The 14,612-nt window shown below is 41.0% G+C and overlaps 1 protein-coding gene across 1 annotated transcript; it reads left to right on the top strand.

Annotated features, from left to right (window-relative positions):
* Positions 1-8,786: 8,786 nt before the first annotated feature.
* Positions 8,787-14,537, top strand: LOC119881995 (contactin-associated protein-like 3; the record flags this gene model as incomplete). Its single annotated transcript, XM_038692018.1, is given in 2 exon segments — positions 8,787-8,980; positions 14,437-14,537. Coding segments are annotated over 2 exon segments (295 nt in total), but the record flags the coding sequence as incomplete, so codon positions are not given.
* Between the last annotated feature and the right edge of the window lie 75 nt (positions 14,538-14,612).

Raw genomic sequence — 14,612 nt, 5'->3', positions numbered from 1 at the left:
GCTTAAGAAATAGCTTAAGGACAATGGGAACATTAATGCATTTTTCTAATGTAGTTCTAGCACTAGTAGGTAGATGAAAAAAGCTCTTCCTCTGCAACATTCATGGTGCAAGATCCCAGAGAGAAATCCCTGCTGCTCGTTGAGGAAATCAATAAATAAATTTAAGCTGCAAGCAGCGTTGTGTGTGCCCTCGCATGTGTTGCACATTGAGGTGTGAGGCGGCCGCGTTGCAGATTCTGGAGCTCTGCTGGTGCGGCTGTGAATTTGCCACGCACTTAGGACGCTGCACAAAGATGTTATACGTCACTTCCTGTGTCCCTTTTATAGCACTACAGAGCACTTGGCACTACGACTATAACTGAATATTGGCATGTAGATGTGTCCGGGGCGGGACTTTTACCAAGCACAAAGCCTGACCGTTTTTGTGCTTGAAGTGAGGTGACTGCCTGGCTTGTTTTCACCACTGGAGTGTTTTGAGCCTTTTAGCCAAAAATTGTGATCTTCAGTGATACACAATTCCAAATTGAATCTCCAGGCACGCTAACGGCTCTGTGAGGCTGTACTAAATGCTAATGTGAGCATGCTAACATGCTCAAAATGACAATAGTTGCCGGCCTCATGGTGGTGATTGAGGAAACCCTTAGGGAACCAAGAATGTTTCTCCAAAATTTGATGGCAATCCATCGCGTAGTTGAGATGTTTCTGTCTGGACCAAAGTGGTGGAACGAGCTGCAGATAGACATTAGAAACCTGTCTTTATCCGTAATGAGTCCATGGACGTGAAGAGAATAGACCAACGTGTCTGAATACTAATACAGACTGAATAAAGTTGGTATGACTGACTTTTTTTTAACATTGCAGCAAACTATTTTCACAGACACTTTATAAAACCCGGCAGCAGTTTCATTCTGCAGTGAGAACAGAGGACCTGACATTGTGCTTCCGACTTTGACCTGATGTAGCCGATCACAGTCGAGGCCTGATAGCTCTGACACCAGAAGTGGATAAAAAGCCCTGATAGTCTATTGATTGGAGATGAATGTCCTTTTACCAGGGACCTGGAGGATGAATGACTCAACTATTTCAGTCTTTCCGTCCGCTTCTCTTATTCTTCATTTTGATTCACCCCTTCTAACTTTTTATCTCTTATTTCTTATTGTCATCCAGCCTCTTCTTTTCTTAGTGTCCCACTTTCCTTTCTCCACCTCCTGTCTTCCTTCATCTGTAAAGTCATAAGTGTCCCCTGTCCATTTTCGCTCCTTCTTTACAGTCTGTGTCCCGTTGTAACAATTAGTTTCGTCCCATCTGTCACATTTTCATTTCCATTTGTGCAAACTAATCTGTCTTCCTGCCAAGTCAACTAATACCAGTCTTCATATTTAAACATCTTTTTTCTTCAGTAGGCAATACTGACAGTTATCAGTAACACCAGTGTAATTATTCTGAAATGGACTCCATGCCACAGTAATCATTTTACTGAATAGTGACATTTAAAGGTAGAATTAAGCTTAAATTGGAACCTGTAAATCGGTTACGGACTGTATAACACTGGCCAACTAATAAAGTGTTGAGCTCCATATCCTGTTGACCTCCTTCTAAAACGTTCCACTGTTAACTCCACCACACACTTTAAATCTGGACTGTTTTGTCAATCCAGTAGTTCCTAATTTGTACTGTTCTGGTAACATGACCCTAGTCAAAATAAACAAAATAAAAGCTGTTTGTCCAGTTTAAGCACTTCAAATACTCTTTGTCCATGTTGGCTTAAAATTTGGCAATTCATGACAGTTATCACCTGACTGCAGCTCCCTCAGCTCTATGGAGTGTTTTGGAGTGTTTTGGTGTCTTTCAGCTCATTGTTTTGATTTTCCAGCCTGCAACTTCACTAAATTTACTGTTGTCACTCTCTCCGTTGTCACCAACCCCGCACCTGGGCGCCATAGGAAGGCCCTAGAAGCTTTGGTAAAGTCACTTTATGCTACCAGCACCAAATAGATATAGCGTTGCTCAGTCAACAGCTGTTTGCTATCAGATTTTTCTTTTCAGTGTGTTAATATGTCAGTGCTGTGTTTCCAGCTTGTTTCTGCTGCCCAAAAGTGGACATGGTTATAGGTGTTTAATACGAGTGCAGCAATATGTCTGAAGTCCGACAAGATTTTAAATTGAAATATAAGAATATTCAACTTGGCACTCACGACTGTACCTTTAACCAATTCATTAACGGCTTATTTATTAGATTATATAATACATAAATCCAATAAAGATTATCTAGTTTTAAGATGGATTTGATTCTTGAAATGAGCAACAACATATAGTTTTCTCTCAGTAGGTGCTTGGAATAATAGTGTGAGAACCATCAGATATATTATATTATCTTACTAAGATATATCAAGAACAGTCACCTTGAAACGATTTTATCCATCCATCCATCGTCAACCGCTTATCCTGCGTACAGCGTTGCGGGGGGCTGGAGCAAATCCCAGCTGACATCAGGCGAAAGGCGGGGTACACCCTGGACAGGTCCACACTCGGACAAACAACCAGTCACACTCACACTCACTCTCACACGACCTTCTTGCTGTGAGGCGACAGTGCTAATCACTGCACCACTGCGCCACCCTTGAAACAATTTTAATATAATGCAAATTGTGTTTAACAAGATTTTATATCTTGGATAAGACAAAATAAGATTTAATCATACTGTAATAGGATTTTTTTTTTTCTTTCTTGAGGTGTTTTTTTTTTTGCAGTGTGGAATTTGGAAAAATGGAAATTTCTCCTGCTTCACCTGCAGAGAACCTGCAGTGTTTTCCAGCTTGCTGCAGCTGCTGTCAGTGCTGCATTGAGCCCATTAGCTTCCTGTTGGACTCGCTGTCAGACTGACATGTTATCAGGCTGCTGAAATTACCCTCCAGGCTTTGTATTCTCATGCAAATGACCAGCACTCATTCTGGACCTGGCGCTCATAACATGACTTTCCAGCTGCCTTTCTATTCCTGTAAGCTGCCTGTCTCTCTGTCCTACTTCCTGTCTGACTCTTTATTTCTTTTCTGCTTCTCTGGTCTTTGCTTTTCTGTCTTTTCTGTCTACCTATCTTTTTGTCCCTCAGCCTGTCTGTCTCTCTGTAGTTGTCTGATGGAACATCAGTACATTACTGATGATGAAACAGTCATAGGTTTAGTTATCCATTCAGTCTGGCTGTCAGGGTTTGCTGTACTTATCTGCACCTGATATTATTTTTCAGTTAACCTTAGGCAAAAACTACATTCACACTCTGAAAACACAAATCTTCTGTCTTGTCCTTCCGACCTCACTAAGGTTGGAAGGACTTTCAAACATGCTCTCCAGAATGTGAAACAATGAAAACACATTTTTGTGTGGCCAGAGAAATCTGACGGCGGCGGATTTTACATTTACATTTACTCATTTGGCAGACTCTTTTATCCAAAGCGACTTACATTTGAGGAACAACATAGAAGCATCAACAGAGCATCAACTACAGATCTACAACTGACAATACATACTAGTAAGAGCAGCAATAAATACTAGTAAGAGCAGCAATAAATACTAGTAAGAGCTCACAGTACATCACATCAATGGGGTAGATACCTATGGAAGGAAGTAAGAGTTAACAAAACGTGCAATCAATACAAGATAATTGTAGGGGATAGAAGAAGAAGAGCACAGGAAGTGCATGTTAGATGTTAGGAGTTAGAGGTGTTATAAGAGGAAGTGTTCTCAGAAGAGATGAGTTTTCAAGAGCTTCTTGAAGTTAGAGAGGGACGCCCCTGCTCTGACGGCGTGTGGTGGCTCGTTCCACCATCGTGGTGTCACAGATGAGAATAGCCGTGACTGGGATTGCTTTGTGTGAAGGGATGGCAGAGCCAGGCAGCGTTCGTTGGAGGAGCGTAGCGGCCGAGAAGGAACGTACGTTTGTATTATGGAGTTTAGGTAGATGGTGCAGACCCATTAGTCACTCTGTATGCAAGCATTAGTGACTTGAATTTGATTCTGGAGGCCACGGGGAGCCAGTGGAGGTCACTGAGTAATGGAGTGACGTGAGTCCTTTTGGGCTGATGAAAAACCAGACGCGCTGCTGCGTTCTGAACCATTTGTAAGGGTTTCACCGCACAAGCTGGAAGACCTGCTAGAGTTGCCATTTTACTGCCGTGACCTGCCGTGATGAAACTACAATGTTCTGAAGATGGACTACAAAAAGCGCATCTTTGACACTGCGCCCCCTGTTGTTGTAATGCAGGCCATCTAAAGGTGGACAACACAGTGGACTATATTACTTAATAACCAAGGTAGCAAAAAGGCAGATAAGGTAGCCTACTAGTCACTAAATAATGGACAGGGTTGTCACATTGAGAATGCTTGCTCACACTCACCCTCCTGCCCACCCCTATTTATCAACATGAATCCCAATTGTATGGAAATACAGTGTTTCCCGCAGAATGACAGTCAGACTCTGCCGAGAGAGAGAGAGAGAGAGAGAGAGAGAGAGAGAGAGAGGAGATGCTGAGAGAATATGTGCGCTGCGCAGAACTCTGTCATAAAATACTATTTTACCCATTTTGAATAGTAACAAAATCAATAAAAAATCAGCATTGACAATGTGGCAGGCCGCCACAGATAAATCAGTGTGTGGGAAACGCCTACTGTAGAGGTTATCCAGCTGGATCTTTGCCTTTATTAAGGCGAGGGTGTCAGCATCTGTGACTGAAGTATTAATTTGCTGAAGGCTGCAGTACATAACCTGAGGCTCCACGCTGCAATATTATCCTCACTTTGATCACATTACAAGACCAGTAACAGCTCGCATGGGTCTCAGTTATTGTTGACAGTTTAAGATATATGCATATTAGCAAGTTATGGCATAATGGTAATGTACATGGTAATCAACCTCCTTTATCCATTATGGTTTGTTTATTATTTTTTTTATTGTATAAAACACTTTATGGCTTATTTCAACAACCCGAAACATGAAACGGTGTTGAAACAGTATTAGATTACAAAAAAGTCAAAAGAAAACAAACCAGAAGAAAGAAGGTAATTGTGAGTCTTATTAAAGTATCATAATGTGCGTCTGTATTGCAAGGATCTTGCTAAATGTCGTTGATGGATTTTATCATTTGAGTTTGAGAACGTGCGCCGCTTTAAATGTTGCCGCCGCAAGGAATTGTGGGACGGCATTCTCTCCTTTCCTTTCGTAAAGGATGGTCCTCGTTGTCACTTATGTTGCCTGATTAGACTTGTTCTCAGGACTGTTTTGGTGTCAAAGCAGAAAAGGCACAGGTGGAATTAATAACTGGCTGGATTCCATTTAGGTGACCTCGATTCAGGGTTCTGGTCCTGTGCGCACTCACTCACTGATGTGGCTTACTGGGACTCGTAATGGAGCCATTATGTTATTATTTACACATGGGCTTTTCCTGCTTTGACCCGTTCATAATATCTGAAGGGTAACAGGTCTATTTGCAGCATAGCTCCGCCTAATGTACACCTGACTAGAGGTCTAAGCAGCAGAAGAAATTGAAAACACCTGTGTGGGTGTGCAGAACCTTTAAGATTTAATGGCTTCAGTAGAGACATAGTTTTATGATTATTTCTCTGATATCATTGTTGTCATGGCTGCAACAGATTAATGTGCTGTTAACTGAAGTAGAAACTTTTTAAGAGCGAGATGCTGGTGAAATGAAGGCATGATTTGGTTTGTGTTTTTGTAACATATCAGTTTCATTTTAGTGTTTTTAGCTCCTGGTAGTATAGGTTTTATTTGTTTAACATTGCTTACATTATAAAGATTCAGATGTAGTTTTAGCCTTAGCGCAGACTTTTTGATAGTTTGTGTTTTTAAATCTAATATTTTTGACTTTTCCAAACAAATGAAACAAAACAGAATATTAAACACTGTGTTAGCACTTAGGTGGCATGTGTCCCTTTTGGTCTGGTTTTACATTCCCACATTTCCACTTGGACTTTTCCCTGATTCGTTAGGCTCCTATGATCAATTCAGCCTCTGTTTGGCCAGAGCAGTGATGTCACACTCCTGACCTCCATTATTCTTTACTTTTCTCAGTGGGTATTGAGATCTGGTGCCTTGACAGACACTGGGGGAGAGAAAACAGGGACATCTCTTTGATTTAAAGTGACAACCGTGACAGAAAGTGTTCAGACCGCCAGCCATCAGCTCACCTCAATTATATTAGTTTCAGTTACACTGTCAGGATGGACACAGTAAATCTTTGGAACGCCTCTCTGTCTCGGATTCGTGTCCCTTGGATCTCTTTCTCTTTTGTTCTGCAGTCTAATCTTCATGAGTAAAGGTCAGAGTGTCTGCTCTTTTCTGTTATTCCATCGCAGGACACGTCTGTTAGTCAAGTGCTTATTAGCTTTGGCCTTTAGCTCTTTAAAGATCAGGCTCCTTCAGCCACCAGACCGTCACTGATTCCTTTTCCCTGCTGAGTGTTTCTCCTGTGCCTACACAATGTTCAGAGGCATTTTTGACGCGCAACAGAAGCTGTTCCAACTTTTGCCCTTTTGAACTTACATGACACCCGGGGTGGAAATATGTTCCCCAGTACAACCATTTAAAACTAGTATTAGGTCAACACATGAGAAAGGATTTCAGTCAGACCTTAGTGTTACCACAAAAAAACAATTTATCTCATTATCTGTTGGTATAGGATTTATGTTGGTACCCAAGATTCAGACAGAGCACACACGAATGCTCCAACACTATTTGATTTAAAACCTTTGGGTCACAGAATTGAAGGTAGTGCCATACAGACTAATTGGGCGGTTCATCAAATGTAGAAATGTAGTAATTTGCCCATTTTTTATTGTGATATAAACCTTTCAGTATCTTGTGGCCAATTAGCTCACAAATTTTCACGTCAGACTGACCATTAGATGTTTTCATATTATGTGTGTAAAGATTAAAAACATTTCTCCTCTGAATTCTTCAAGCATAAGTAATAATATAAACCTGTACTGTAGTTCTTTAAGATATCTTTTCATGGAATAAAGTGTCGGTCTAAAAGGGCCTGATGCTGTCATGAGTCGAAAAGGTCAGGGGTCGGAAATATCCCGCCAAAATTTAAGGAAATTCTAGAATTTTTTTTTACAGCTAGCAAGGAACTGTCTGGAACCTCCTGCCCCATTTGAAGAAGTCATTCAGCTTGCAGGTCGACACGTCTCTCAGCCAAGTCACAGCAGGAATTTAAGGCAACATGATCTGACAATGTGACCATCTGGAAAGAACTGTTGTATAGTCTGGTCCCTGTTCTACATGTTCTCTTGTACACGTCGTGCTTGTAACTTACAGCTTGTACGGACAGCAGCTGGTGGGCTAAATATTGGCTTGCTGCTGTTGGAACCAAGAGAACTGAATAGTCTTTCTAAAAGTCAAGCGGCATTAAAGCCGACTTTCACTGGGTTTGTTCTTCGTAAGGCTTCCTGCCACTCACTCTGCATGTGTGTTTGTGTGTGTTTGTGTTTGTGTGAGTGCTCAGGTGGGTTCTGGTCACCAGCCTCCTTCTTCAGAACCATCTGGTGTTTGAGCTCTGAGTCTTCGGTTTCAGCCACACACAAAACACACACACACACATACATACACACACACACACGCTACACAACAGTTTTTAAGGTTCAGATAAGAAGTAAGACACACTCCTATCCTACCAATTCTGCATTTTATAGTATGCATCAACAAGTGGCCTTAATGCAATGTTACTAAATATAATTCTACTATATTGCAACAGAGAGGTTACAACCCTACTTAAACATTTCTTACTCTGATCGATCGCCTACAGCAAAACCAGTCAATACATTACCACACAGTTCCTTTATGGATGAAAATAAGGAAGAACACACTCATGTAGGGGTACTGTAAAACGAATCAATGCTCTGCAACGCATCCTTTCATAGGTTAGACTGTGTGTGGGAAATGATATCAGCTTATTTGTGCTTTTATCTTTAATCCGATTTATTTGCCATGTGCAGACGCCACTCTCACGCCAACACAGTAACCTGGAATAGACCTGAGTTAGCCAGCGGTGGGTCCACAACATTTTGATGATGGTGGTGGAGAGCGCTGTCTAACATGTCGCTCCAAAATCTCCCAAAGGTGTTCCGTTGCGTTGAGAACTGTAGATTGTGAAATCTAAAAGTCTTTTCATCAACACATTGAAAAACCCCATTTCAAATACATTTAGTGAAAAACTGAGGAATGGGTTAAGGCGCAAGTTGTTTTTGTGGTGGCTCTAGCTCTAGGTAAATCAGAAATATTTAAATTATTTCTTAGCATTGCAAAAACATTCAGACTACTTTCTCACAAATAGGTTGTCTTGATTTGTTTTGGTATTTTACATATTTTTGGGCACAGATGATGAGACCGTAAGGGAGCCCTGTTAGTTGCTTTGACAAGTGAAATATCAAATGCTGATTGTATTGCGTATTTTCATTTCCCAATATGCATGTGTTTCTCAGAGAGATATGAAAAGAAGCACATGCCTGATGCCACTGTGGGTCATTTAGCAAATTTAAATGATTTAAATTCCTCAGGATTTGTATCCCATTGGAGGCTCAAAATGGATTTAAAGCTGTTTGCGGTTGTTCAATCAATTTTCTTCACTCTGCTTTTTACAACAGCAAATTGTGATTTTTATTCAGAATGAAAGTTCAAGCAAAGCAATCCATTTTCCAGCATCTACCAAAGCTCATTTCATCTCCTCCCAGATTGATGGAATAAATCATGTATGCTGGTTTTTCTCTCTCTGCAGGAGCTGGAGGTTGGTCTCCTCTCACGTCAGACAGGTACCAGTGGTTGGAGGTCAGCCTTGGCGAGCGGACCAAGATCACTGCTGTCGCTACTCAGGGCCGCTACGGCAGCTCTGATTGGCTGACGTCGTACCTGCTGATGTTCAGCGACACGGGACACAACTGGAAACAGTACCGGCAGGAGGACAGTACAGGGGTGAGTCCATACTGAAACAAACAGTTCCATCAAAACTACGTCACTGACTTCATTTTTTATGGCTACACTTTTGTTCTTGCATTGCCTCTATTTCCCCTGAGGGACCAATGAACATCATCATATTTTGTTTGATGCTGTCATGTTGAGGCTGTGCTGTACAGTGCTACGTGGCTCCATACATCCTGTACAGGTAAACTCAAGCCACCACAAATTAATCTTTTCATTTAAAACGTATGGACCATTGTTGAAGCTCTGCTGACTCTCCAGACCTGTCGATAAAGCTGCATTAGCTGCTGATCACAAGCTGAGAGGCTGTCAAGAGGCACAATTTATTTATGGCCTGTACTTGCATAACGCCTTTCTAGTCTTCCGACCACTGAAAGCATCACATTCGCCCATATTCATATACTGATTGCAGAGGCTAAGGTGCCCACTGCTCATCAGAAACAGAAATTAACATTCACACATAAGGTTGGGATTAAGGACACTTGCAGACTGGAAGAGGCAGGGGATTGAACCCCCGATCTTTCGATTTGTAGGCAACCAACTCTACCTCCTGAGCCACAGTTAGCGGCTATGGTGTTGCTCGCTCTTTGGCTTTTTAAAGAGGCACTAAGCATGTTTATCTACAAAGTGACACTGGTTGTGTCATATATAACAGATTATGTGTCTCTTTACTTGCCAGTATTTTTGATGGGAAATATAAAAAAATATTGCTCATACATACAAATACACTGTATGTAGGTTTGGTACTTGGTACTTTGGTATAAGACAATTATGGACTTCCAACCCATACATGATATAGATGAAATTTTACAGTAATTAAAAACAAAGTATATACAGTTTTTAGAATTAATTTTAAAGTAAACGAAATTTCAAATGGATTAAACTATTGCAGCTGGCGCAGTGGTACAGTGGTTAGCACTGTCGCCTCACAGTAAGAAGGTTGCCAGTTCAAACTCTGGTTGCCCCTTGCCTTCCTGTGTGGAGCTTGCGTGTTCTCCTCGTGTCTGCGTGGGTTCTCTTCAGGTGTTCAGGCTTCCTCCCACCATCCAAAGATTGGATTTTCCTCACGGAGCTGCGGCTGCTTCAGGTGGAATTGGTTTGATTGGCTGGACTTGCAGCCTCTCTTTTCCTCTGTTTGTGTCTTTAGTGTAGTTTAGTGACTTGTTTAAACAGACTCCTTACTCGATTTATACTTATACCTGTTGTTTCACTAGCAGACAGAGACAAAATAATTTTCTGTTGTTTACTTTCAACACTCAGATCTAAAATTACTTTAAATTTATTTCCCACAACTTATTTGGTCACTAAACTATTTCACTCCTCCTCTCTCATTCAAATATAAAAAATTCGCAAGCTGTAGTCTTTTCCCTTATAAATACTACCCATGAGGATGACCTAATTAGGATGAGGAGCGATCTGATACAATTTCCTAAACTTAAACAACTTTTATGTAGCAGTTATTTGAAACAAGAAAAAAATAAAATAGATAACCTTGCTTGTCCATAACAACAATAAAAATAATAATAGGTCACCAATCAACTACTATGGCTTCAACAGGTGGCATTTTATGCAAGGTATCGAATGAAACACTGTATCGGTATCACTTTAAGGGTTCTGGTTTTGGTACTGGTATCGTAAAATTTTAAATAATACCCAACCCTACTGCACAGTCAAACAAACTCTACAGGAAGAAAGCTCTTGAGTTTGGTCACCTGCTGACATGAAACTTGGAGAAGATACAGCACGTCTGTAAGATTTATAGACCTGCCTGTTTTTCCCAGTGAAAAGCATCCAGTTTGAGCTCTCTCCTTTATCTGACGTCCTTTTCTTTATGTCTCAATCTCTTTCCCGATCTCAATTTACTCTTCACTATAGAGTTAACTAATGAGCGTTTGCTGAAGTCCACATCCAGTTAATCCAACAGTCAATACATCCTTACTTGAAAAGATTGTTACACCAAGGCCTTTACTTCTACCTGAGTATCATGTTTACTAATCATGTTTCGACATTAGCAGGACATTTTATTACTTTTTCCACCACTGATCATGAGTAAGAATGTTGCAGGAACATAGCACAGCATAGACCGAAAGGGAAAAGGCTCAGCTTGTCCCTGTAGTACTGATTAATGAAGAAATCCGTCAGAAGGACAGCAGAGGCGGTGAAGCGGTGAAGCGTCACCTCCCACCTCCTGGTAGACACAGAACTCCCCTTCAGTGTTTTCCCGTCACACAAGTGTCGTGTTGGACTTGTATTTGTCCCACTGTAGTGATGGAACATGGTTCAGTCTACAGCCACAGGAATACTAAGTAGTTTTGATCTTGTTTGTGTAGGAAGCAAACGCAGGGATGAATCCTGTCAGCACAGAGAGCCAAAAGATGTTTCAGTTTCTCACCTGCATGCTCCCAGCGAGCCTTATACCAAATCACTTGCAGTGCAACAAACATGGGAAAAGTGTAATACTTCCTACTTTTTGCGTGGACATTTATCCAGGATTACACTACATCTGTTACAGCAGTTCAGAGAGGAGCTTTTGATTAGAAGTCGAGCCGAGGCAATTTCCTCATGTGGAGGGAATCCAGCTAATCTCAGGACTTCTCTGAGGGAGCAGAGAACAGCTTCTCACAGCTTAAAAACATGTTGATCTGACACTCTGAAATGTGACTGGGATTGTGCACAGTTTACAGTAAAGTGCTTCTCTACTACTGTGTATTAGTCAGCCAATCTTACACAGTCCGTCAGAGGAAGAAAGGTGATGGGAGAGCTGTTGGATCAACGTCCACTGGGCTTCTGCCTTAGAGGCCTGAAGTCAGGGGAGGAAGTATGCTGTTTTCTCTTCTCCACTTTTTCTCTTGTCTGAAGCCTGTGGGTACTTGAAAATATAGCAATCCATCTTTTCTTTATTGTCTCTCTCCTCTTTATCGGTTTGTTTCCTCCTGCCTGGAAGGCTGGGGATGACGAAACGAGTGCTGCTCTTTTTTACTTTTTCCCGTTCTTCTCAAATTTCCTCTTTCCCTTTACTTCCTCTTCTCCTTTTCTGACGCTCCTGCTTTTCTCCCTCTTACTCTCAGCATGAGATTTTCTTTCCCTTTCATTTTGTCCCTCTGTCATTTCCCTTTGATACTCACTGAATAAACTTCTGCCTTTATTCTTTTCTACTATTCTGTCCTTCACATTCATAGTTAATCTCTCTCACCATGTCTCTTTCACTCTTTTTTGCTCATCAAAGGTTGCTGTTGAAGAATTCACATCATCTTTGTAGAAGTAAATGAGATTCGGTCTCCTTTCCTTATCTGCCTCTTCAGTATCTGTCACGTAACAACATAAAAGCATTGGTCATTTATTCAAGCACTTAAATGGCCCATGATGTCTTCTTCTTGACAAGGACGCTGGAAAAGTTGTATAACACCAAAAAAAACCTAAGGGAGGAGGTCAGGTTTGATTGAGAATCCAAAACAAAAACGCAGGATATATACATTGGTGTCTCCAAAATTGTCCTTAGGTGTGAATGTGAGTGGACTGGCGACCTGTTCAGGGTGTACCCCGCCTTTCGCCTGATGTCAGCTGGGATTGGCTCTAGCCCCCCCGCGACCCTGTACACAGGATAAGCAGTTGACGATGGATGGATCTCTACTCTGCCTAAGGCACATTGCATTAAGAAAGTTAAAAAGTCTCCTTGACATGATGATCTGTAGAAATGTGAAACATCTTGAGTATATACACTAAATAATGCATCACCTAATGGTTTAAATGAGGAATGTGTGCAAGCCCATTTATGCCAGTAAAAGGAAAAATAAAGAAGAAAGGTGAGCCGTGCAAATGGGTAAATCAACATTAGGTCAACTTACTAAGTCAAAATTAGGAGATAAAAGTATACATTTAGAATTAATAGTTTCATTAGCATATTTATGGCACGTGAGCAGCGCTCCTCGTTTACAAAGCTTGACCGGATGTAAACGGAATATCTGACTCCGCCCACACGGCCACGAAGTCTGCAACAAGTTCGCGTCTTGCATCTGTCCATGTGGTTGCACTTCTTAGAGTTTGTTGAAGTGATGAGCTCTTGCTCTGTCTTTGATATGGGGCCGCTCCGCCAAACCAGTGGTAGAGGAAACACTGGTGGGTGTTATTTTGTATCATGTGATCTAAGCTGTAATTTTTTTGTATGTACGTATGGCCCATGTGGACGTTTGCCTGATGAATTGTGTAGGTTGAAACGTTTAATCATCAGCTCTTTTTAGGTGTTAGTTTAAGAAACCTTTAGAAACCTCTATAATTGTTTGTCAGCTTAAGAGTTCCCTCCATTAAAACTACAGTTTTTAGATTTATATGAATGTAAGATATCGGAAAGTCTTGTGAATAAGGCACGGTGTACTGGAGAAGGGCTGTAATTCATTTTGATGACGCTTCACATCTATCATCCTTTCATTCTGAATTTATCTTCCACTGAGGTTTTAAAAATGTTCCAAAAGGCCATGAGTTAGTAGTCTACTTATCATATGAGGGGGTCCAACTCTACTCTCTCATGATTACAGAGGAATTAACAAGTTAATTGTGTGTCTACATTTTTATTGAGCAGTGGGAGAGCCAGTTAACCTGCATGTCAACTTCAAGGGAGCGATGTAATTAGGATAGATTGCCAGATGAGAGAGATAGAAAGAGATGGGAAGGGAGCGATCCATCAGGCATTCAGGCCAGTGTCAGAAAGAAACACCCAATCAATTGTCTGTTCATAGTCCAAAAAAAGAAGATTTTATTGTAAAGCAGGTTAATGAATCTGGCGGATCAAACCGCCAACCGTGTTATTGGCGGACACCAACTTTACTTCCTGAGCCACAGCCCCACTGAGTTGTGCAAATCCATGCTGTGATTTACACAGTTCACCATGTACTAATAAGGAAAAAGTTGCAACTTGTCACACAACAGAGCTAGCTTGTACGCAAAAAGATTAAAGAAGGATAATCTTTCAGGACCTTAGGGGCTCACTCTGAAATGGACCATTCTGTATAATCAGAACTTACATTTTTGAAACATTTTGTACTTTTTGCTGGTAATACTTTGGATACTAACGACTATTTTAATTGCAGGACTTGATAATAAACTTTTTTCAGTTTAAGTTTCTTTTAGCTTTCACAAAGTGCAGCATCTTTGAGATGGATGAGATTAAATGAAGAAAGATGACTAGAGGACTAGAATCAAAGAACCATTCTTTTGTTTGATTATTTGTCTAGTGATTTATTTATTATTTAATGAATTATAACCACAGCCTTTGTTTAAATAAACATTTAAATAACAATCCTATCTTTAGTTGGGTTGCATTGGTTTAAACAGCTGTGGTTAGTCTGAGATATATGCTTTTTAAAGTAATTGTGCTGAACTGTTATATGTGATTTTTCCAGTTAGCAATAATGCAGACACATAATAACAATTCCTCAATGTGTTGTGTGTTTCAGTCTTTTCCAGGTAACAGTAATGCAGACAGTGTGGTTCAGTACAAGCTGCAGCAGCCGGCGATCGCTCGCTTCCTCCGCCTCATTCCTCTGGACTGGAACCCAACGGGAGGATCGGACTCCGACTGGAGACTACGGATGTCTTACAGTAAGTCTTTTCTCCTTTGTTGGACTCACCG

This window comes from Micropterus salmoides, unplaced genomic scaffold (genome assembly GCF_014851395.1).
Source record: "Micropterus salmoides isolate LMB-PRFRI ecotype aquatic unplaced genomic scaffold, ASM1485139v1 Ms_hic_scaffold_2818, whole genome shotgun sequence".
NCBI lineage: Eukaryota > Metazoa > Chordata > Actinopteri > Centrarchiformes > Centrarchidae > Micropterus > Micropterus salmoides.
Note: the sequence above shows the minus strand (reverse complement) of the source record. Positions and strands in the feature narration are given on the sequence as shown.